We start from the raw sequence: 24,646 nt of genomic DNA, 5'->3' as shown, positions 1-24,646 counted from the left end.
CTTCCCCACTCTTACCATAACCACAATCATCAACATGTCTATTAAACTCCAGTGGGCTCCCTATCACCCCTCTTCCCCCAGAAAATAAAAAATACGTTTTGGCATTCAAAGTCCTTCACAAACTAGCCCCTCCTATCTTCCTAGTCTTTTTAGATCTTTTAACTTCCCACCCATTTATCTACCACCATGTACTCTGTAATCTAGTGACTCTAACCCTCATTGCATTCTCTAGAATAAAATATTCCATATACTTCAGTTTCTGGATTGTTCTTCATGCTTAGAATATTCACCTCCTCCCTTTCTTAAATTCCTTCAAGTCCCAGATAAAATCCCATCTTCTGCAAGAAGCTTTTCCTATGGTCCCTTAATGTTAATATCTTCCCCCTAAGGATTATCTTCAATCTATCCTGCATATAACTTGTTTTCTTGTTGTCTCCCCCATTAGATTGTGTGCTTGAGAAAAGGAACTGTCTTTTGCCTTTCATTGTATTACCAATGTTGAGGACAGTCCTTAAACCATAGTTAGTGCTAACTAAATGCTTAATGACTGACTGACATAAAGATACATATTGGAGGCAGCTCCCACTCACTGTCTTCTGAGTTCAAATAAGAAATCTCCAGACTACCTTGAGACTCCCCACAGAAAAGGGCAGTATGGAGAAGAATATGAGGTGGATAGCAAGTCAATATTGCCATTATCAACACATTATAGTTGATCTTTTATAGTATGAATTGTGTCTTTTGGGAAATAGATATCTCAGATATGATGCCATTTGCTATGGAACAAACCCCACAACCCCAAAATTGTTTCAACCAAGATCATGTTTGGGGGAGGGAGAGGAGAACAAATGAAAACATCAAGTAGGAAATGTCTATGACTATCTGTAACTATCATGTATATCTAATATGACAGTCACCAGTAATTAGGTAAAACTTTACTTTTCTAGTAAACCTTGGGATTTCACACTATAAGAATTCAAAGAGGAATGCAAGCTTTGAGAAATATATTTGTATTGGCCCTTCTTCCAGCCTGCTGAGAGTTTTTTTTAGTGTTACTCTGAGTGATGAAATAACAAGCTCTCAACAGAATACTATGTCCAAGGGAGCTTAGATCTGCTCTTTTGGTGACCAGCCATCTTAATATCACCCATGGAAATCAGTTTTTTCCTACTACTTGCAGGAGGTCTATTCAAATAATATATTCAAGGAAAAATAAAACACTCTTTTGGATTTATTTTTAACACTTCCCAATGCAAGGCTGGGGAGACCTAGAAATTGCATCTAAGCACGTCATTCTGTCAGAAGATCAGAGCTGTAATGCAGACTAGTGGCATGTGACAACCTTCAGATTCATGTGTGAATCACATGCCTCTTAGGATTTACCAAAAACTACAAATGAATTGAGCATTTGGGGGAATAGGAGATCCAGTCACACTAGTATGAAGCAATATAACCAAGTTTATTAATAAATCAAATATTTATAAAGAGCATACTCCATGCCAGGCACTGAGCTAGGGACTGTGAATACAAATGCAGAGTGAAATAATCACTATCATAATGAGCATACATTCTAATAAGACAAATATACATAAAAACATGGAACATGTATAAAGTTAATATATGCATCTATCCATGTAAAACACCTGTTACATCTAAGTAGTCTGGGGAGTAAAAGAGTAGGGAGGTGTTAAAAAAAAAAAGTGATGCCAGAGTTGCATCTCAAAGAAGGGGTAGAGTGAGAAGGAACGATACAAGAAAGAGCAAAGCAGAAGTGAAGACTGGCCAATACAAAGGGAGAGCAGCATAAGATAAAGTGTCAAGTATGAGAAACAAAGAAAAAGGCAGGTCTCATTGCTTAACAATATAAAAGTCACTTCAGTCTAGGAGGATTTATTAAGCAGCTAGACCATCAGATCTAGAGTAAGGAAGTAAGGAAGACCTAAATTCAAATCCAACCTTAGATACTTAGTGATGTGATTCTGAGTAAGTCACTTAGTCCTATTTGTCTCAGCTTCCTTATCTGTAAAATGACCTAAAGAAGAAAATGCAAACCACTCCAATAGTTCTGCCAAGAAAAGCCCAAATGAGGTCACAGAGAGTCACACAAGACTGAAAAACAACAAATATGTCAGACACTGTGATATATGGTATGGATCAAAAGCCCAGATGTGATAGTTACTAAAATGTTGGAATTTTGAATTTTCAAGTTCATCTTCTTTATTGTTACATTTATTTATTGGACATCATCTTAAGAATTCATGGAACTGCAGAATCTAAAAGATTCTAAAACTAGAATTAAAAGACTTATCTAAGAACATCTAGTATAACCAATATAAAACAAACAAACAAACAAACAAAAACACACACACACACCTCTACAACATCTGGAACAAGTTTATCATCAAACTTTATGCTGAAAAGCTCCTTAATGATGGGAAACTCACTATCTCTCAAGATAGCACATTACCATTTATTGTGATGATGACTATGAATAAGGAAAAAGATGAAAAGAAGAGGGAGAAAAAAAGAAAGGAAGAATGTATTTGGCACATTAGGTAGATATTCATATTCATAAAACTTGCCGAGTTGATACTATGCAGCTTTTTAAAGGCACATGATTCTGTGTATATGTAATAGGCAATTTTGTTGTTGCTGTGGCAACTTTGATTTATTTTTCAAGGTCCTTAGCAAGTAGGTGAATTATGTCAAGTCCACTTTGCAGAAGATAGCTGTCAAAAGTTAATACTTTAGAACAGAAGATGAAAAACCTTACTCAAGTAAACAGATTCCCAGAAGAAAAGAATAGAGCAATTAGAATTCAGTGACTCCATTACATAACAAGAAATATTCAAAGTCAAAAGACTGGGGAAAATATAGAAAATGTTAAGGAATTTATCATTTAAAACTGACCCAAAAAGAGATCCAATAGAAATAATCTAAAAATTATTGACTCTCTGAAAACGATGACCAAACAAAAACTCTGGATACTGTATTTCAAGAAATCATAAAACTACTTACATCTATTAGGAAAAAAAGGGCAAATCATCTATTGGGGAATGACTTTACAGATATGGAATAAGAATGAAATGGAATATTATTACGCTATAAGAAATAATGAAGGGGGTAACATCAGAAAAAAGCTAGAAATATCTATATGACCCAATGCCTAGTAAAATAAATAGAACTAGAAGGATAATTTATATAGTAAGAACAGTATTATAAAAACAAAAGAAAGACCTGAAAATTCTGATCAATGCAATGATCAACCAAAATTCCAGAAGACACATGATGAAATGTGCTATCTACTTTGTGACAGAAAGATTATGGACTTAAGAGGACTAAGATACATTATTTTTTGGACACATCTAATGTAGGGAATTTATTTTGCTTGACTATTTTTTTTTTTTAACAAGAGCTCTGTATTTTTCTTTTCAATTAGGGAGGAGAAGAAATGAAATGAGGAGGGTATGAAGGAAAATTTTAGTTATTTGAAAAAAACATTTTTTAAAAAAGAAAACAGAAGGAAGAAAACATTTATTAAACACATTATTTAGTAGGCACTGTGTTAAGCTCTTTACAATTATTACCAAATTTAATCCTTATAATAATACTGGGAGATGGATACCATCAATATGTTCATTTTATAGATGAAGAAACTAAGGTAGAAGTTAAGTGACTTACAAGCTGAAAATACAAAGAATGTATCAATCATCTCCTGAAAGAAATTTTAAAGTGAAAATATCTAGGAACATCAAAGTCAAAAAAGACAAAAACTTTCAATGAAGAAAAAATACTGCAACCAGCATGAAACAAAAAATGACTAAAATACCAAGGGATGACAATCATGATCACACAAGACAACGCCATAAGTATCATAAAGTTGCAAAAGGTCTTAGCATAAATATAGATAAAGGCTTACCTGGAAGAATAAATTATCCTGCAAAACTGAATATAATCGAGAAGGGGGAAATAAGACTTTTAATAGAATTGAGAATTTTCAAACCTTCCTGATGAAAGATTAGAGCTAAGAAAAACTTTTGAAAAGCAAACACAAAAGATAAGAGAAACTTACAAAGATAAAATAGTAGCCAAATTATGAAGAAAAAAAATTAATGATCATAACTATGTGTGAGATGTCAAGGTCAGGGCTAGCTCACTCTGAAGGGCTCAGAATAAGCCCTTGCCCCACGTTGGGCGCCAAATGTAATGTTCTGATGGTCTCTCAATTGTTAATTCTTCTCTGGGAAGAGGTTTCATTTCTGTAAAATCTTTTCCTCTGTGACCAGGTTTCTTGGGAAGCTTCTGGAGTCTCCAGCCAGAGCAAAGATAGAATCTTGAATCCTCTTCTTCCTGAATCCTGGCTTGAATCTCCTCCAGCTTCCCTGAAGTTCTTCCAGGAAGTCTTGTTCTTCTCCTAGTCTAGACTGACTCTTCAGACTCAATGTTGCCCTCTTTTATCCTCAGAGAGAATGGGCCTGTGAGAACTCCTAGGCACTTGTGGGAACTCCTTCAACCAATGAACTTGCTCCTTTTAAAGTTAGTGTAAACTCCTTTTCAGAACTCTTTTTAAAGGTGTAAACTCCTTTAAATGTGCAAACCCCCTTTCAGAAGTCTTAAGGTGTAAACTCCTAAAGGTGTGAACTCTTAGCTAGAGAACTGTTCAGACAACCTGAGTTATCCCTTTGTAATCTTTTTTTTTTTTTTTTTTTTTTTTGGGGTTTTTTTTTTTTTTTTTTTTTGAGGCTGGGGTTAAGTGACTTGCCCAGGGTCACACAGCTAGGAAGTGTTAAGTGTCTGAGACCAGATTTGAACTCACATCCTACTGAATTCAGGGCTGGTGCTCTATCCACTGCGCCACCTAGCTGCCCCCAATCCCTTTGTAATCTTAACAGTGAGATGAATTCATCAATAAAATAAAACAGAACAGCAATAGATTAGGAAGCAGCAGCAAATAACAAGTCATTTACAAGAAGAATACCTAAAACATTAGGATTGACCCATAATTAAAATTAAGGGTTGGAACAGAATTTATTATGCATTAGGTGAATTCAAAAAAAGTGGTGATAAAAATCACTTTAGAAAAGACAGTTAAGTATAAAAAACAAACATGGTTAAAAGATATTTACATTATGCTTACAAAAGAAATGATGAAATGCACTTTATATATAACCAACTATATTGTACTTAAATACTTAAGTATTTAACTCTCAACATGGTAATTAAAAAACTAGACAAAAAAATGACAAATACCTGAATTCTAAAAAATTGAGATATGATTATATTTTTGGTAATTATGAAAGGTGAATTAGTATATTAGTTACAAGTTTGTGTGTGTTTATGTTTTATCTCTCAAGGGGTACATGGTATCTTTACAAAAACATCATCTACTAGACATTAAAAAACTTACATACAGAAGCAAATAAGTAATATTAAACATATAACTGATAAAGATCATGATGCCATGTAAGTACAATCAGTAAAGTGCACTTGAAGAAAAAAAAATCAAATTTAAATAGACACTCAATAATTTAAGCTTTAAGAACTGGTAGGTCAAAAAAAAAACTATAGAAACAATAATTAATTTCATAAAATAAACTGGCAAAAATGTTTACCAAAACTTTTGAGATGAAGCCAAAGCAGTCAACAGGGGAAAATTTATGTCTCTAAATGCTTTCATCAACAAAAGAGAAAAAGAACAGATTAAGGAATCATTCAACTAAAATAACAAAAAAGCAATAAATCAAATAATAAATCAAAAATTCCAGTTAAAGTAATTTTTTTTGAAAAGTCAAAGATTATATAAAAACAAAGGAAACTTGAAATTGTTAAATAAAACTAGTTGTTTTAAGTAGAGACTATCAGCTAACCTGATTTTAAAAACACACAAAAAAATGAAACTAGCAGTTATCTAAAATGAAAAAGAAAAATAAAGGAAATTATTAGAAATCTTTTTGAAGTTATGTATCAACACAACTGAATATTTAAATGAAATGGATGAATACTTACAAAAATATTTTTCAAAATCTAAAATGAGTATAAGAAATTGAAAATGCAAACAATCTACTCTTAGGAGAAAAAGTCTGATTTACAAGTAAATTTTATCAAATATTCAAGGAACAATTAACTGAAAAAAATTAATTGCAAAAATGAGGAAAGAAAGAGATACTATCTAGCTCTTTCCATGAAACAAATATGGTCTTGATAGGTGAACAAGGGAAGTATTATGGGGTGGAGGGGGGAAGAATGCATATCCCAATCTTTTTAATGAATATCAATGCAAAAACATAAAACGGGATTTTGCCTACAATGATAAATAGCTATCACATATTACTTTACATGCTATTTAATTTTATCTTCACAACAACTTTGTGCAGTAGGTCTATTATTATCCCCATTTTACAGATGAGGAAACTGAAGGGGAGAGCAATTAAGAGATTTACTAAGGGTCATATGGCTAGTAAATTGTGAGACACATGTGAATCTCCTGACTTCAAGTCCAGAATTTTATCTAACCCAAATTTTATCTGACCTAAAGCTAACAAAGAGCGAGGAATAAAAAGGATACAACAGATCAAAATGGTTAGGACTTAGGTATAATTTTATGAGTAAGATAGGATATGACAAAGACAGACAGGATGAGAAAGAATTGATGGGTAGCTATCTGCTTAATAAATGCCTGACTGAACTACAGAAGGGAGTACTTAAAATGATGAAAAATCAAGGAACCACTGAAGTACTTGAGAAGATTATAACAACCTAAAGGTTAGGTCTAAGCATTTCAGAGTGATATGATAGGGGATAGTGGCGAGGAATTTTTTACTACCAGATAATAAAGGAACAGAAAACTGTGAAACAATATGGCATAGTGGACAGAGATCTGCATTCAGTTAGAAAAAACCTAAGTTCTCTGATATGCTAACTGTGGGAAATGGGCAAATCACTAAATCTATTTTGGCCCTAGTTTTGTTATTTATAAAACGCAGATATTAATACCTGTAGAAATCACAGCATTGTTGTGAGGTTGAAAGGAAATAATGCATTTAAAGCTTATAACAGACCTCAAAAGTCTCAGAGCTACTCATTCATTTTTGTTCTAGTTTCATATCTATTTTATATAGGTCAAAAAGGAATTTTTTTTTTTTTTTTTTTTGGCAAGGGTAAGTGGTGCCAAATTCAACCTGCCCAGAGACACAGGAAAGCAGATACTGTTTTTCATACTTGTTAAAATGTTGCAGAATTATTCTCCCTTCATAATTTTTTACCAGGATCTGTTGTAACCATTAGAAACTATACCAGTTTCTAATTGTTCTTTTATCACGCATAATTCTTCTTTCTTTTCAAATAAATATACCACCACAGTGGCTGGAGCCCAAAGAATACTGTGGAAAAAGATGCAGGGACTTCAGTCAAACAAAGTCCTTACTGATGTCTAGATGAAAAAGATAAGACTACAGTAGCCCCCAACTTTTATGGGATAATTGTTGACTGGTTGATAAAATTCCATAAGCCCTTTGCCCTACTCTAAGTGAATTCAATCCTCAGGTATCAAAACAGAATTCATGAATCAATCAAACCAGAGCTAAGAACAGTTAACAAGAAGGTTCAACTTGGCTGAGGAAACTGGGTCAAACTATGTAGATTTAATCCATAAAAACAGAACATCAGTTCAAAATCAAAATTATTCAAGAACCTAGTAGAACAAAGATTTGAGCACATAGAGAAAAGAGTATTTCACCTAGACCCCTCAGAAGAAATCAAATGATGAAAGAAACAGAACCTCAGATATCATTCCTTCCTCCCCGATTCACAGCCTAATCAAAGACTTCATAATCTTTGGAGGTCCAGTTCTTCCCTTTTTTCTGATAACTATCCTAGCAGCATCTCTAGATCAGTTGACTGAACTGTCTGCATCAGAAGCCACAGACAAATTCAAGGCTCTACATAGAGTCCAGCAAAAAAAGTTATACCATGACTCAGGGGAATATCTTGACAACTCTAACAAAAGTATTTCCCAGAGCTGTGAGTTAATCCTTTGCTCTCTGCACTTTAAGCTTGAGTTCATTTTCCCCTGGACCTCTGTGTGTACTGATAGGAAAATGTGCTCTAAAATAGTTTGGGATGAAGGATGTTTTGTATCCACTACATCATAAGTGTATTGAACACTAACATACTGGTTGTTTAATTATGGCTAAGTCACATAACTCAGTACTGTGGGCAATTCTCTAAAAGTATAGCTTGCAAGAAAGGTGCCAAATGACACTGGAAGAGTTTGCTCAATTGGGAATTCCCTATTTCAACAGCATCGTAGGTTTACTATATTCTGATCTTTTAATTTTATTTTATTAAATCTGGCTAATCATTTTAGCCTGGCTAGTTCTTTCTAAACCCTATTATAAAAACAGTACCTATCTGTAGCTCTGTCTTCTATAAATTTGATAAGCATGCTGCTATCTATGTCTATGCAGCTATCATAAATATGCACCAAGAGGCTACTATGTATAAAATACTATCTATTCAAAGGAAAAAAAATGAAATGATGAGAAATCTGATGTTAAGAGCTTCTATTAGGTCCTTTCCCTCCAATATTTTTGAAACTAGTTCATTTTCTCCATGAAAGGCAGAAAAAAAATGTTTTTTGAGTTTTAAAGTCAATCAATATAGAATAATCTGGTAAAAGATAGCTATGACATAAACCTTTCTTCAAAAATAACATTATTTTCTTATCTACAATTATTTCAAAGTTTCCCAATTTCTTAAAAAAGTGAAACAAAGTGTCTCTAAAGATGTTTTCAAAGCACTCTAGTAAGTTTTTATTCCTGTTTCAATAGTATTGTAAGAAAAATATATAACTCCAATTACACCCAAGTAAAAATTGAAAAATGCACAAAATGAATATGTATTATGAATTCATATTTTCCAAATCCTAGAATCTCAAAATTACCTTCTAACATGCCAGAAATAGTGTTATAGTTTATACAGTATTAAATAGTGAAAATACATATATTTTTGCCATGTTTAACTTATATTGGATTACTTGCTACCTAGGGGAATGTGGGGGGGGGGGGGAAAGGGGAAAAATTGAAACACAAGGTTTTGCAAGAGTCAATGTTGAAAAATTATCCTTGCATATGTTTTGAAAATAAAGAACTTCAATAAAAAAGAAAAAAAATACAAAAAATACATATATTATTTTCTATAGTAATTCCTCACCTCGATTTTCTACTTCTATGGGTACAGAAGGCTGCATTTTACCAGATTCAATACTAGAAAGGTAGTCTGCAGGGCATGAGAATGAAAAACTTATTCACAAAAAATTAATTCCATAAATAATGATGAAGACAAGATTTAAGGATAACTAGTCAAATACTAGATTGACATGATTTTAAAGATGAGAAAGATATCAGCTGATGTTTTGCCATATGAATTGTTCATTCCCCTGATAAGTATTTTAAGTCAAATAGAGTGTTGTTAATTTTCTAAGGGGTAAATGTGATTAACAGTTTGTGAATGGTAACATTTGAGGACTATGGAACAGCTTCTACCGAACTACACAGAGATCTACAATCTTTTAGTTTCGCTTTACCTAAAAGTTACATTTGGAAAATCCTTTGTCCATACTACACAGGCAGGAATCAAACCAGCACACAGACAGATTTATTTATGTCCTGTTGTCTTGGTGCAAAGCAGTAAAATGAGAAGGGCAAGAGGAAGTTTACTAGAACTGTATATGTTATGTGATCACTAAGGAGGCAGAGTGATTAACCTCCAAGAAAGGGGTGGGGTTAACAGAAGCCTTGCATTATCAGTTACCTTCAGTGGCCAATCCAAAAGCCCCAGTAGCTATACAAGAGACAGTCAGCTCTACAATTGAAAGCAAGCTTGCCAAATACCCTGAACCCTAAGAACAATCTCAAACTTCTGGTATCTTAAGAGTCTACTTTTTCAAAATACTTTCCATTCTAAAAAAAATTTTCCTGTCTTCAAAAGCTAACAAGGTCAGACTCAAATCAGAATTTTCTGATTCTGAGTAAACAGAAAGGCTCATTCTATCCCACTCTAAAAGTTTGGTACTATTTTCCAGCAGCTTCAGGAATAAAAAAAAAAAAAAAAAAAAGAAATCCTTACATTTGGTTAAACTGGTTCAAATTCTGGGCCTGCCTGATATGTGGATTGAGAATTTAGCCTCTGCCACAAAAACTAAACGGGGTGTTCTCAAACAATGGGCAGGAATTATGCAAATAAAAGGCCTACCAAAGTGCAATTTTGACATGTGGCATCCCTGCCCTCTACTAGTCTTGTTGAACCACAGTAAATGATGATGTAAAGCATTTTTTAAAAACCATATGAAGATTTTCAAATAATAAAAAAAAGTTACCCAAATTGCTGGTTCTTTTCTTTTTCTGTCCAACCATGAACCTAATGTAATTTTTAAATTTACATATTGGATACCGCTTCATATTTATCATTAACTCCAAAATCAAAAGTATTTTAAACGTTTAAAAGTCAGACAAATTTCAGGATCTAAATGGATAAAAATGACTAATGGCTAAATTAGAAGTATCAGAAGAAAAATTAATAGTTAGATGCTAATAGTAAAACTCTAGTTAAGAAATTGATTTTTACTTAGCTTTTAGTATAAGAAAAAGCTATCTCTCTTCTTGCAATACTGCAACAAGGCTAGTGCACTACCTTTTAAAAATTCAATTTGAGATAGAACTGGCTTGACATTAAGTATTTATATATGTTTAAAATAATGCATGTTTATGATAAATATTTTATCTAAATTCTCCATAAAGGACTATCTCTGATAAGGCTTCCCCCCCCCCCCCGATAAAATAAAGCAGTTATTTTTCCTATCCTTTGGAGTTTACTTCTTATTTACAGGGCATGGAATTTCCCACATAATATTTTAAACAAATATCCTCCAAATGTTGTCTGGTACAAACTTAGGAAGCTGTTATTTTTTTTCTTAAAATTAAAACTTTAAATGAAGTGAAAAAATTTAGCAAAGTACTAGAGTAATACTGTATTCCTGACTCAATAAACATAAATCCATTTTGCCATCCTGATGACTGCAAAGTATTATATGTCTGAATTATTGGTCATTTAAAAAAAAAAAACCAACTTTAAAACCAAAAGAAAAAATAATTAGGAAGAGAAGTTTTCATCCTATTTTAGTTAAAATAGCCACTTCTTTTTCTTGAAAACTTCCACATACACAAAATGGAAAATTAGCAGGATCATACTTATAAAAATGATATATAACAAAGTTAAAAAGAAAGTAAATACAATGATAAAAGAATAAATGTTTACTCATTTAAACATTTTAGCAACCAAGAAAGAATAGCTAGTTTATTATGATTATAATTGAAAATTCTTTCCTAATTTTCATTTTCCTCCTTTTGGAGATTAATTTCATGAAAAGAAAAACCTTAATAGCTCTTTCTATGCCAAAATATAATGAAAAACAATTAAAAAAACAATAGATTTTAAAATTATTTATACCTTTAGCCCAGCATATTGGAAATGGGCTACAGCCGCTTTTCTCCATATAGATAGCACCTGCTGATTTCAGGGCCGGTTGGCCAGCCAGTTCCAACAACATACACACAATTGTATAGAGATCAAGCCAGGATTCAGCATACAAAGTCCCAATTCAGTGCTCCAATAGTATTTGCTCCTGTAGGGGGGCTGGAAAGCTAATCACTTGAATGCATTCAATCCACAAGCAAGGCTAAGTTTCCCCTACATTTGTTCCCGTTTTGGATAGTTTGCATCGAAATTTGGTAGGTATCACTTCTGTAACATTTTCCAGCAGCAGGAAGAATGCTTTTCAATTACAGAATCTTCTCATGCGTCCGCAATTTGAAACATAGACCATCCTTGCCAGAGTGAGCTACTGAACAGAATGCAACCAGCTAGTAATGTGACCGAGTGGGTCTGTATTCCTAGATTCATTCAGGAAGGGAGGGAGGGAAAGGGGAAGGAGGGAGAAAGGGGAGGGAGGAGAGAGAGAAGGAGATTAGAAAGCACCTTATTAATATGCTAATCTCACCCTTCTGTTCAATTCACCCAGCAGACTCCTGTTTACAAAACTGACAGCCTATTCCAAAATTGACTGAGCTGCAAATCAAGCTTGACCCAGGTCAGGTTTGTATATAGCTCTTTAAGCAATTTTTGTTGTTGTTTTCAAATTCTTGCTCTAGCATTTTACCAAACCTTTTTAATATTAGAGAAGTTAATATAATTCACCCTGATCAATGAATGGAAAAATAAAACAGAAAAGCTAAAGATTTCTGATACTAAATATTTTGTCAAATTGACACTTTCTTCATTATGCAGTTTAACAAAAAAAAAACAACAACCACAAAACTATGGCAGCTAAATTCTTATTAAATCATCCTAGAGAGTAATGAGGGAATCAAAGCACTTTTTTTTTAAATTTCCTAAAACATAATATGATTGAAGGATGAAGTCATATACAGAGTAAAACACCAAAATATCTTCACAATCAGTACCACAGCTAGCTCCCCTCCTAACACAATACAACTTACTTTTTTTCCATTCAAACTGGGAGAAGACAAAGGTCATCTTTAAAAATGTGACTATCTAAAAACATTCCACTTCAGTTGTAAGAGAATAAATTACTAGGAACTTTGTGTCCTCATTTTTTAGATTTATGTGACACAAAGTCATACTCTGTATATTAAAAATTTGCCTAACAGAAGGAATATCAATGTAATTGTTTGCATAAACCTGCAAACTGGACAATTTTTGTATTCTAGAATATAGTTATCTAAGGTGCCAGTAAGCAAGTCATAGTCTTGTTTCAGTAATATCTCTGCAGCAAAGTATCACTTTAAAAGCACTGTCAAAAAGAAAAAGGAGAAAGACAGTTACATTTTATTTACACCTTAATCACTTGATCTCTTAAAAGAAAATACTGATATTAATCAAGAAGATTTTATGAGAATAAATTAAAAGAATAAATTAATGTTTGCAAAGTACAGTGAAAACAAAGCATTTACACAAATTCTTACTAGAACAGAGAATGCTCACAAGGTTGGTCAATGTTACCTAACATCTGCTTTATTTTAAAATTAGCCACTCTTGACCATGGTTTTGTCCTAGCTAGCATACCGTGCCTTCAAGGCAACTATCACCAGCCAGAGCTGCAAGTGACTTCTAATGGCCCAGGGAAAAAGCACCATTTGTCAATCTGAACTCTGACCTCTGACCTCAAGCAGTTCTGTTGAGTGGTAACAGAAAAACAGCAGGCCAAAAATTAAGCAGAAGAAATAAGCAGATGGGCAAATAGAGTAGTGACTTTTATCAGGCTTCTTTTACTAGTAAGTATAGGAGGGGGGAGGAGTAAGTTCTGGTCTACAAATGACCCTACCCACTGTCAAAAAAAATTAAGGCACTAAAAGCAATGATGCAGAATGGGACAGCTGAATTAGCCCAATAAGAACAGCCTGATATCCGATTTGAACCGTTACCTGGGCGTAGAGTTCTGATAAACCAGGCCACAGTCAACCTAATTTGGAGGTAATTTAGGTCCTGTAGTTAAGGGGCCCCACAGAGCTGGCCCCAGTTGGCTGAGAACCAGCCAATTGGGCTCCCTGCTGAAGCTGTCCTAAAGCTCCAGGGCATTTAAAACAAAAAAGGCAGCAAAATGACTGGAAAGGCAGGTTTGTTCTCTCCCAACTATCTATATACACAATGTCCAAAATAAGCCATAGTGGGGTTTTTAGAAACTCACATCTGCCTTAAGACTTTCTTCCCCCTATATAAGAGGATTCTTGCTTAAGTCAGTTCCACTACTACAAAGTGTGTTTAATCTTGGCTGGGTCTTTGCTTCTTTGGATTATCTGTTTGTTTGGGTTTTGGTCTTATCTTTACTTCTCAGGAATATGCAACTAGAAAACTTGAAAGAATATTTTTAAAAGGCCCCCAAAGCAAAAAAGATTTACATTAGTGGTGTCAAACTCAGACAGAAATGGGGCCACTAAAGTTCCCTGGGACACCATACTAAGTTAATTTCAAAATGTATTATCTGTGTTTTGTTGTATTTTCATTTGTTTTGTTAAATATTTCTGAATTCTATTTTAATTTGGTTCTGGCAACACTCAAGAGAGTTGTGGGTGGCCAGTTCTTGTCTACAAAGTAAATATTTAATAAATGTTTATTGATTAATTCACTAAGCAGCACAAAAGCTAAAATTAAATGTATATAATCTCTGCAAAAGCTTATGGTAATACTGGTTTCTTATCCCTGAGGCAAGGCATTTTTGTTTGTAAAGATCTGAATTCAAATCCACTTCAAACATTTACTACCTGTGTGTGTGATTCTAGTGAAATTACTTAATTCACTCAACTGTAAATGATGATGATGAGAATAATAACACTCATCTCCCAGGATTGTAATAAAAATTAAAATGAGACAATAATTTCTAAAGCACTTAGAACAGTTTGTTACATAATAGGTGCTAAATAAATGCTTATTCCCTTCACCTCGTAGTCCAAAATATTCAGAGTTCCAACTCAGAATTGAAAAAAAAAATCTAAATAAAGTAAATCCAATATTGAAAATGCACAATACAGAAAAGCATTGAACTTGATCAAATTATTTCCAAATATCAAATATTATTATTCCAATTTTATAGATGAGGAAGTAGGGCTCAATAAAAGCTACTAGCAAGGGAGCCAGCAAGTAATATATCTATCTACATGTGACACAAACTTATTAACCCTTATTATGCTTTCTTTTAAAATAAATTTTAAAAAGGAAAATTAAAAAGACTAAATACAATGAGAAAGTACTATCTATTTGTACTGCCAAAATTAATTGACCATTAGTATTCCTCAGTATCATAAACTAAGTTCACATTCACCTGGGTTCCTTTTTAAGTTGGAAAGGAAATATGTCCTTGGCAGTTGTATCAGCACTGATGTTATTTTCCTAATATTAACAATGTCACAAAGTTACCTCTTCAAAACTCCCCTCCCCCCCAAAAAAGGAAAGGCATACCAGATGATATCGGAAGTCAGCTGGCTGAAACCCAAGATGAGAGGAACAGAATGCAAGGGAAGAGAAGAACATTATGAGTCTGCATGAAATGGACAGAATAGGATTGTATACTTTCACTGAAATAAATAGGTGGCAACTCTTATTTATAAATTTTGTATCTGTCAGTGACATTACTATCCATTCAATATCCCAGTTTAGAAACTTAGATCTTTTGAATTTCTTCCAATTTTTAAGACTACACATCCCCTCCTTAAAAGGCAAATCATCCTTCTCCTTAGTGTGGGTATCTTCCAAAGGCCTGTCCTCAACCCTCTTCTCTCTTTCTATATATAGATGCTTACAACATTTATAGTTTCACTTATATTACATCTCACCTGAACTTTAGGCCAGCTTTCAAACTGCATAAAGGACATAGGGTCTGGCTATCCTGCTGAACCTGAATTGAAAATTCAGTAGCTTTCCTTAATACTAATTTTAGCTTTCAAAAAAATTGAGGAAGCAACTACCACATTCTTGGTTCATACCAATCAGAAAGACATGGTTGTGTAAAATTAAATGATGAGAATCTTGGGAACAAATTATCAGTGAGTACTAACATCTATAATAAAGGAAAATAAAGGCAGGCATAGTTTGATACCATGTTATGGGGAGAGCAAATTTTATGTAGTTCAATGAAAGGAAGATAGAAGTTCATGGACTAATGGAATAGGAAGCTCAAAACAATGAAATTCTGAAGATATAATTTTGATGAGAAGGAAAAAGGTGAAGTTGCCTGAAAAAACAAAAGGAAATGAACAAACAACTTAGATTTTAAACAAGACAAGTAGAGGAGATATATAAAAGTGCTGATACAAGAGAATAAACAAAAACAAGTGCTATGTGTATAATACTAGTTGCATTATAGCTTATCAAGCTTAAACTTATGAGGAAACCAAGGAAAACAAAAGAGATGTGGGAGGGGCTTGATTAGTTATATCTTGAAGGAAAAAAAAGATCAAAGAAAGGATAGGACCACAAGTCAAAGTGGATAAGATGGCCATAATAAAGAAGACAATAAGTGAACTGTTATCAGTTTCATCTTCTCTGTCAAGGATAATAAATATTCAAATACAGGGAGACTTTAATAGATAAGTAGACACTGATATCCAAGAAAAATAGGAAAATAGCAAGAGTAATAATGTCCTTGATGAGCTTAAATTCACTAGGCCCAGAAAAACTATTCATCACCAGAGTACTGAAAGAATGAATTATTCTTTCACCCTTGTAAGTGAACCAGAAGGGGAGAACTATTTAAGGCATGGAGAGAGGCAAATATTATACCAATTATTTTTTTAAATAGAAGAGAATAAAATAAACAACCTTAAGGCCAGTGAATTTTACTTTTTCCAAATTTCTAAATGACATTATAAAAGAAAGGATGAATAAATATTGACAGTTTTCTCAGTCCTCATTCTTCTTAATCTCTCAAAGTTACCCAAGAAAGCAGTCCTAATTTTTTTTCAATCTTCCTCTTTACCTAAATAAAATTTTTAAAATAAAAATATTTTTCTTAGCTTTTTTCACCAGCCTAAACTTAGTTCTGAGTTTCAGTACTTCAGAGGGTGTTCATCCAGGACTGTGACAAACTTTTTTTTTTTTTTAAATAAATTTTTTTGACATTATATATGCATGAGTAATTTTTTTTATAACATTATCCCTTGTATTCATTTTTCCAAATTACCCCCTCCCTCCCTCTACTCCCTTCCCTAGATGACAGGCAATCCCGTATATTTTACATGTGTTACAATATAACCTAGATACAATATATGTGTGTAGATACCATTTTCTTGTTGCACATTAAGTATTAGATTCCAAAGGTGTAAGTAACCTGGGTAGATAGACAGTAGTGCTAACAATTTACATTCACTTCCCAGTGTTCCTTCTCTGGGTGTAGTTATTTCTGTTCATCATTGATCAACTGAAAGTGAGTTGGGTCTTCTTTATGTTGAAGATTTCCACTTCCATCAGAATACATCTTCATACAGCATTGAAGTGTACAGCGATCTTCTGGTTCTGTTCATTTCACTCAGCATCAGTTGATGTAAGTCTCTCCAAGCTTCTCTGTATTCCTCCTGCTGGTCATTTCTTACAGAACAATAATATTCCATAACCTTCATATACCATAATTTACCCAACCATTCTCCAATTGATGGACATCCATTCATCTTCCAGTTTCTAGCCACTATGAAAAGGGCTGCCACAAACATTTTGGCACATACAGGTCCCTTTCCACTCTTTAGTATTTCTTTGGGATATAATCCCAATAACAGTAATGCTGGGTCAAAGGGTATGCACAGTTTGATAACTTTTTGGGCATAATTCCAGATTGCTCTCCAGAATGGCTGGATTCTTTCACAACTCCACCAACAATGTATCAGTGTCCCAGTTTTCCCACATCCCCTCCAACATTCATCATTATTTGTTCCTGTCATCTTAGCCAATCTGACAGGTGTGTAGCGGTATCTCAGAGTTGTTTTAATGTGCATTTCTCTGATCAGTAGTGATTTGGAACACTCTTTCATATGAGTAGACATAATTTCAATTTCATCATCTGAGAATTGTCTGTTCATATCCTTTGACCATTTATCAACTGGAGAATGGTTTGATTTCTTATAAATTAGGGTCAGTTCTCTATATATTTTGGAAATGAGGCCTTTATCTGAACCTTTAACTGTAAAAATATTTTCCCAATTTGTTACTTCCCTTCTAATCTTGTTTGCATTAGTATTGGTTGTACAGAAACTTTTTAGTTTGATGTAATCAAACTCTTCTATTTTGTGATCAATAATGATCTCTAATTCTCCTCTGGTCATAAATTCCTTCCTCCTCCACAGGTCTGAGAGGTAGATTATTCTCTGTTCCTCTAATCTATTTATGATCTCATTCTTTATGCCTAAATCATGGACCCATTTTGATCTTATCTTGGTATATGGTGTTAAGTATGGCTCCATATCTAATTTCTGCCATACTAATTTCCAGTTTTCCCAACAGTTTTTTCCAAATAATGAATTTTTATCCCTAATGTTGGTATTTGGGTTTGTCAAAGACTAGATTGCTATGATGTACCCTTTTTTGTGTGACAAACTTTTATATCCATTCTTTGCTGTTTTCTCTAGCTTAGAGTTTCTTCTTTCTAAATACTACTCTATAAACCACAAACCTCCCAGTAGGATTTCCCAGGCCAATTTACATTAAAAATGTCACAAACAAAACTGCAATAAAGAGAAACTGAGGTATTCAATTTATTGCCAAAGTGAGCAACTGTCAATAAAAAGGATCCAATGCTCTTCAGTAGCCAAGGGAAAAATTGACAGGAAAAGCAATTCTTTTATAATATTTAAACATTTACTATAGATATATTTTCCTTCTGATTGGGGTGCTACTTACATCAGTTCTTTACCAAGTAGACCAATTAACATTGTCTGGAAAGTTCCATGGTGGGCAGTCTATCACCAGATTGATTCATATCTCCTGCAAAATTCTAAGGCTAGCAGTTTCCAGGGGGTAGTAGAGTGGGAAAAGGGGCAAGAAGAGGTTTGTGGTTTATAATATTTAGGAATGGGTATGGAAAGTTTGTGGATGAAAAACACTGAGAAACAGGGAAATCAGGAAAAGGCACTTACAAGTTGTTTTCTTCTTTTGTCACTGATGTCAGGAAGTTTCCAGGATGTGAGTGGCAAGCAACAAGGGTGAAGTGGGCAGATGAACTCAAAAAGGGAGTCCAATAAATACATAGTAGATTTATCAAGCCCAATAAAATAGAGTGGAAATCTTAAGACTCAATCAGTTCATCATGTGCTAATCATCAAACTATATTAATGATCAATTTCAATCCCACAATTACCCACTTTGATCTTTTAAGGACATTTCCTCAATGGATCACCCATGTTAATAATCAAGGATTCATGCAATTCACCCTAATATGGCAAAAGCAACAATTACAAAAGCAAGAAATAGCTGATTAAAAGAAGCTTGATTCACTTTCTCAAAGTAACTCTTTAATACTTGCTATCAGTACAATCAAAAGACAAAAGACAACTAATACCAAGAGTGTCCTTAGCATTATTTGTCGCCTATCCAAAATAATGTGGCAACAAGAGGGATCTGGAACCATGGCTCTTTGATTCATTTGAAATATGATGACAATTCAGATTGCTTGCTGTCTTGGGGAGGGAGAAAAATTTCAAACACAAAATTTTACAGAAATGAATGTGGAACTACACACCTGACAGATCGGCTAAGATGACAGGAACAAATAATGATGAATGTTGGAGGGGCTGTGGGAAAACTAGGACACTGATGCATTGTTGGTGGAGTTGTGAAAGAATCCAACCATTCTGGAGAGCAATCTGGAATTATGCCCAAAAAGTTATCCAAATGTGCATACCCTTTGATCCAGCAGTGCTACTACTGGGCTTATATTCCAAGGAAATACTAAAGAAGGGAAAGGGACTTGTATGTGCCAAAATGTTTGTGGCAGCCCTTTTTGTAGTGTCTAGAAACTGGAAAATGAATGGATGCCCATCAATTGGAGAATGGTTGGGTAAATTATGGTATATGAAGGTTATGGAATACTATTGCTCTGTAAGAAATGACCAGCAGGACGAATACAGAGAGGCTTGGAGAGACTTACATCAACTGATGCTGAAACGAGCAGAACTAGGAGATCATTATAAACTTCAACAATGATACTGTATGAGGATGTATTCTGATGGAAGTGGATATCTTCAACATAGAGAAGAGCTAATCCAATTCCTATTGATTAATGATAGACAGAATCAGCTACACCCAGAAAAGGAATTCTGGGAAATGAGTGTAAACTGTGAGCATTTTTTTTTGTTTTTCTTCCCAGATTATTTTTACCTTCCGAATACAATTCTTCCTTTGCAACAACAATAACAACAAAATTCGGTTCTGCACATATATATTGTACCTAGGATATACTATAAGATATTTAATATGTATGGGAATGCCTGCCATCTAGGGGAGGGGGTGGAGGGAAGGAGGGGAAAAATTCGGAACAGAAGGGAGTACAAGGGATAATGTTGTTAAAAAAAAAAAAAATCACCTATGCATATGTACTGTCAAAAAAAATGTTATAATTATAAAATTAATTTAAAAAATGAATGTGGAAAACAATCTATACATGTATATGGAAAAATAAGATTCTATTAAAAAATAAAAAATTAAGTTAAAGAAAAAGAAATATGATGACAATTTTAACAGACACCTACAGATGTTGAAGAAAAGCTTATATTACAATTTCATGGATAGTCCCCACAGTCCTTTTTCTAATTATTGCTTAATGTCAGCAGCAAAGCAGACCTTCTCAGGTAGTTTAAGTTTTAAGGGTTCATTGAAAGTTCTTTAAAGTACATATAATAATCTCTATTTTGTCTACCTACAAAACAATAAAGTATCTCCACCATGCAACAGTTATAGATAGGTCAAACATCACAATAAAAGCAGTATTACATCTAGAATTTATCTCCATCATTCAGACCCAAAAAGCAAAACTCAATAACAGGAAAATAATAGACAAAAATATTCACCTCCTCTCAGGCTAACTACTTTCCATGCTACTTTTAGGAGTAATGGGTTTTTCAAAGTTATAATTCTTTTTGGTCTGCAATACAAGTAAGATGAAAATGTTAACATATTTTAAGATGGAATCTAAATTGCACTTATAGAGGAAAATAATGCTATAAGTATGTATCTATAAATCTAGAAAGGTTGTAGTTGATAGCCCAATCATAGAAATTTTCTTTTTTTTAATCCCCCTGAGGCAATTGGGATTAAGTGACTTGCCCAGGGTCACACAGCCAAGAAGTGTTAAGTGTCTGAGACCACATTTGAACTCAGGTTCTCCTGATTTCAGTGCTGGTGCTCTAAAATCCTGTGCCACCTAGCTGCCCCCAGAAATTTTCTATTGATGGAAAAAAAGGAGGGTTAGTGTCAAAGCTGTCAAGCTGATTATAACAAGGAAAAAAACTCCCTAAGCTCATTTTGATTGTAGGTAAATAGCCAAGTTTGTGGGAGTTCCATACACAGTTTCAAAGCCAGGCTCAGATAAGTGGGAAAATTCATGGTTAGAAATGAAGTACCTTAATGGGAAGCTGGGTCAAGAGGATACAACCTTCACCTTCACAAGGTCACTCAAGGGTAAACATCCTCAGACTATAGCATGTAATTTTCATTTAAATAGTGGCTTATCAGCTTTATGTTCTTAATTATACATAAAATCAAAACCCAAACCTATATGAACTATTAGTATTATTATTAATTATTTATTAATTTATTAATTGTTATTAACTATTAGTATTATCTCACAGGATTTTCATTCTAAATAGAAAAATTTCATTATTTACAGATTAGGGCCAAAAGATCACTCACTGACTTAGCTATCTGTTTAAATTTTTCTGCCACTCTCTGGAGTATATGTTGATTCAAATAATAAAAGAAAGACTCGACAAACAAGAAGTAACATACCCAATCCCCAAAATACATGTATACAAGATGTGTAAAAGGCTTTGTTTTTTGTAGTGGCCAAGTACACCCAGAAATAAAAAAGTTATAAAGTTAAAAAAACAAAAAACACACACACACACAGAACATAACAAAAGGTTCACTTCCAGAGGTGTAATGTAATTCCCCTGATATCCCCTTCAACAAATGGAAAAAGGGCAAACATTTCTGGTCTAGGAAAAATATGGTGGTAAACAATAAGAAGGCAAACTCAAAAATAGTTAGTGTTAGGCATAGATGTGAAATTGTTCAGAAGGGGTAGAAAGCTAACGGATCACCACTAAAAGCAGTCACTAGAAATGAACAATGGCTGAGTTTTGTTTGGCAAATAGCAGACCAAAAAAAAAAAATAAATAAATAAAATAAAGATAAAATCAAGATCTGCAAAGACTTTACCAGCAGAGGTCAAAAAACCTCTTTGATGCCAAAGAATCTGAATAACATGAGAGAAACCAAATGCACACCTAGAATCAGTGTAGAAGGTGAAGGTTTTTCTTTAGCATGGTGACATATTTGGAGCTTGAACACTGAGGTTGGATAGCAACAAGACCGCACAGATGGTGTCATGGTCAGAGAGCACACAAGTACCAGTATGAGGAATACCATCCCTCATGAAACAACAAGATCCATCAGTACACAAAACAAAATAAGAATTGAATAAGGAGGTATCTGAGAGAGAATATCGGGGTCATTCGGCCATATCCACTTTTGAGGCACAGTTGTACTAGTTCAAGGAAAACTGCAAAATTAGGGAGCAATGTAGCAGTGAGGATGGAATATTAGGTTGAGATGCAGATTTTCTTTATCAGCAAAGTAACTTCATATTTGGCATATCTGATCAGAAAAGGCCTGAGTTCTATGGCAAAGCAGTAGAGCAGTGGTCCTCAAACTTTTTAAATAGGGGGCCAGTTCACTATCCCTCAGACTGTGGGAGGGCCAGACTATAGTAAAAACAAAACCTCACACTCTGTCTCCATCCCTCAGCCCATTTGCCATAACCCCTCGGGCCGCATAAATGTCCTCAATTTGAGAACCCCTGCAATAGAGCTTCAACTTCATGGGGACACTGCAGTATTAAGAGAGCACCAAAAACAAAACCACAAACTTTCTCTACTGAAAGAGCTTCAAAGGTCACAACTTATACTCAGAGAGGAATGCCAACAGCTATATCACCCAGCTGAGCTGAATAACAGGCAATTAGGCTCAAAATGGGCCCAAAAGTTGGGTCAGGGTGCCAGACGCCACCCTATTTTGCTCATGAACAAAAAGAGTGAAAGGCTTACTGTAATCTGAGAGTCTCAATGCAGGAGGAAGGGGCATACAACAGGGTCTTCAGATCAGCAAGATCTTCTGGCTCAAGTTGTAAAGGTTCAGTAACTTGATCTCTGGTTTAAGAAGTAAAAGATTTAATAATTCCACCAAATAAAGGAATCCACAGACAGCAGTATCCAGATGGTCTTAAGATAGCATGGCCCTGCTTCTTGGTTTGAGGAGTGAACTAAAGAGCTTACACACATTTAGGAAAAACAGTTTGAGTGACAGTAAAAAGAATGAAATCCAAAATACTCAATCTGTGGGAATCATCCCTGGACTTTGGGATTAAAGAATTTATGGCCTCTGATGGAGTTGAAGAAGATGAGTGCTGTCTTCTTGATAGATTTCAACAGTGGGTGCTGCCGCTAACAGGAAATCATCAACATATTGAACCCAAATAAATGCCTTAAAGCTAATGGAAGATAAGACCTCTGTAAGATGGGTTTTCCATATATCTTTGAGGCAGTCTAATCCATGTCCACTGAGTGTTTTTCCAGGTAAAAGGAAAAAGTAATAAACATCTGTGAATAGGATTACTAAAAAATGCTGTGCACAAATCTATCTCTGTAAAACAGGTTGCCTCACAAGAAACTGAAGAAACAATAGTTACTGGATTAGGTACTACTAGGTTTCTAAGTATAAAATAAGCACCAATTGTGCACAAGTCTTAGAGAAAGAGATAAACAGATTTTACCATTAGAGCCTGGCTTAAGTTCCTTAACAGGAAAAAGAGGAGTATCACAAGGAAACTTTCATGGAATAATAATACTTTGATTTCCAAAAGTCAATAAGAGGTGATACCTTTAAAAGCCTCTCTGGACAGACAGTATTTGAAGCACAGATGGTGGGAGCCCTCTTTTAGTGGGACAAAAGATTTTAACCATCCCCCATCAGAGGATGAAGTAATTCATAGAGAATTTGGGATATCAGGTATGAGAAACAGTGAGAGAACTTTTTCACTGGAGTCATCTAGAAAATGCATCCATCAATGCAGACAACAAAGAAGAACTGCCATCTGGGAAAGTAAAAGACAAAGAGTGATCAGGAAAGCTTAAAAGAGTAGCTTGTAGTTTATACAAAAAAATTCATGCCCTAACAAGGTAACAGGGACTTCAGGAATAAAAAGAAAAGAATGTTCTACAGAAAGGGAACCAACAATCCCTGTTTGGGGAGAGAGTGTAACGAGCTGTCGTCTCTAGAAGCTGCCGGATCGCTCTCTGGGAAGAGATCTGCTGTGTCTACTCAAATCTTTAAGACAGATTCTTCTTCCTGTAGTGAACCGTTGTCTCCAGGCAGTTGCTGTTAACTCTTGTCCTTAGAAGTGACTTCCCTTCCTGCAGAGAGCCCCGTCAGGCCTGATGTAATGCAGAGAGTCTTCTTCTTTCTCTGAGAGTCCTCTCTTTTATTCTCCCAGAGAATGGGCGTGGGATAATATAAGGGCTTCTGGGAAGAACCACCCCAGCCAATGAGCTTGCCCCCTCTATCAAGTCAACCTGAGTTCTCACCTTGTAATTGTCCAGAAAACCTGAATTCTCACCTTGTAAGTTCTCACTTAGTAATCCTAACATCTCCCCCTTTCTTTTGATTTAGAACATAGGACAGTCATGACCTTGAAACATAAATCCATCAATATGGGAAGTATTACAGATAATTACATAAATGACCTTGAAACATAAATCCATCAATATGGGAAGTATTACAGATAATTACATAAATTACATAAGCACATAGTAACATA

General features: G+C 34.4%; 1 protein-coding gene across 11 annotated transcripts in view; it reads right to left on the bottom strand.

Moving 5' to 3' along the window:
* PTK2 (protein tyrosine kinase 2) overlaps positions 1 to 24,646 on the bottom strand; it is a 380,904-nt gene that overhangs the window by 272,941 nt on the left and 83,317 nt on the right. For 2 of the 11 annotated variants that reach the window (XM_074264684.1, XM_074264688.1), the window contains exon 4: positions 11,506 to 11,948. The exons of the other annotated variants lie outside the window; for them this stretch is intronic. In XM_074264684.1, coding sequence (XP_074120785.1) covers positions 11,506 to 11,605 — 100 coding nt within the window. In that variant the 5' untranslated portion in view covers positions 11,606 to 11,948. The remainder of the gene's footprint in view (positions 1 to 11,505; positions 11,949 to 24,646) is intronic. 11 annotated transcript variants of the gene reach the window in all.

This window comes from Sminthopsis crassicaudata, chromosome 1 (genome assembly GCF_048593235.1).
Source record: "Sminthopsis crassicaudata isolate SCR6 chromosome 1, ASM4859323v1, whole genome shotgun sequence".
Lineage (NCBI taxonomy): Eukaryota > Metazoa > Chordata > Mammalia > Dasyuromorphia > Dasyuridae > Sminthopsis > Sminthopsis crassicaudata.
The sequence above is the reverse complement of the archived record's forward strand: the minus strand, read 5'-3'. Positions and strand labels throughout refer to the sequence as shown.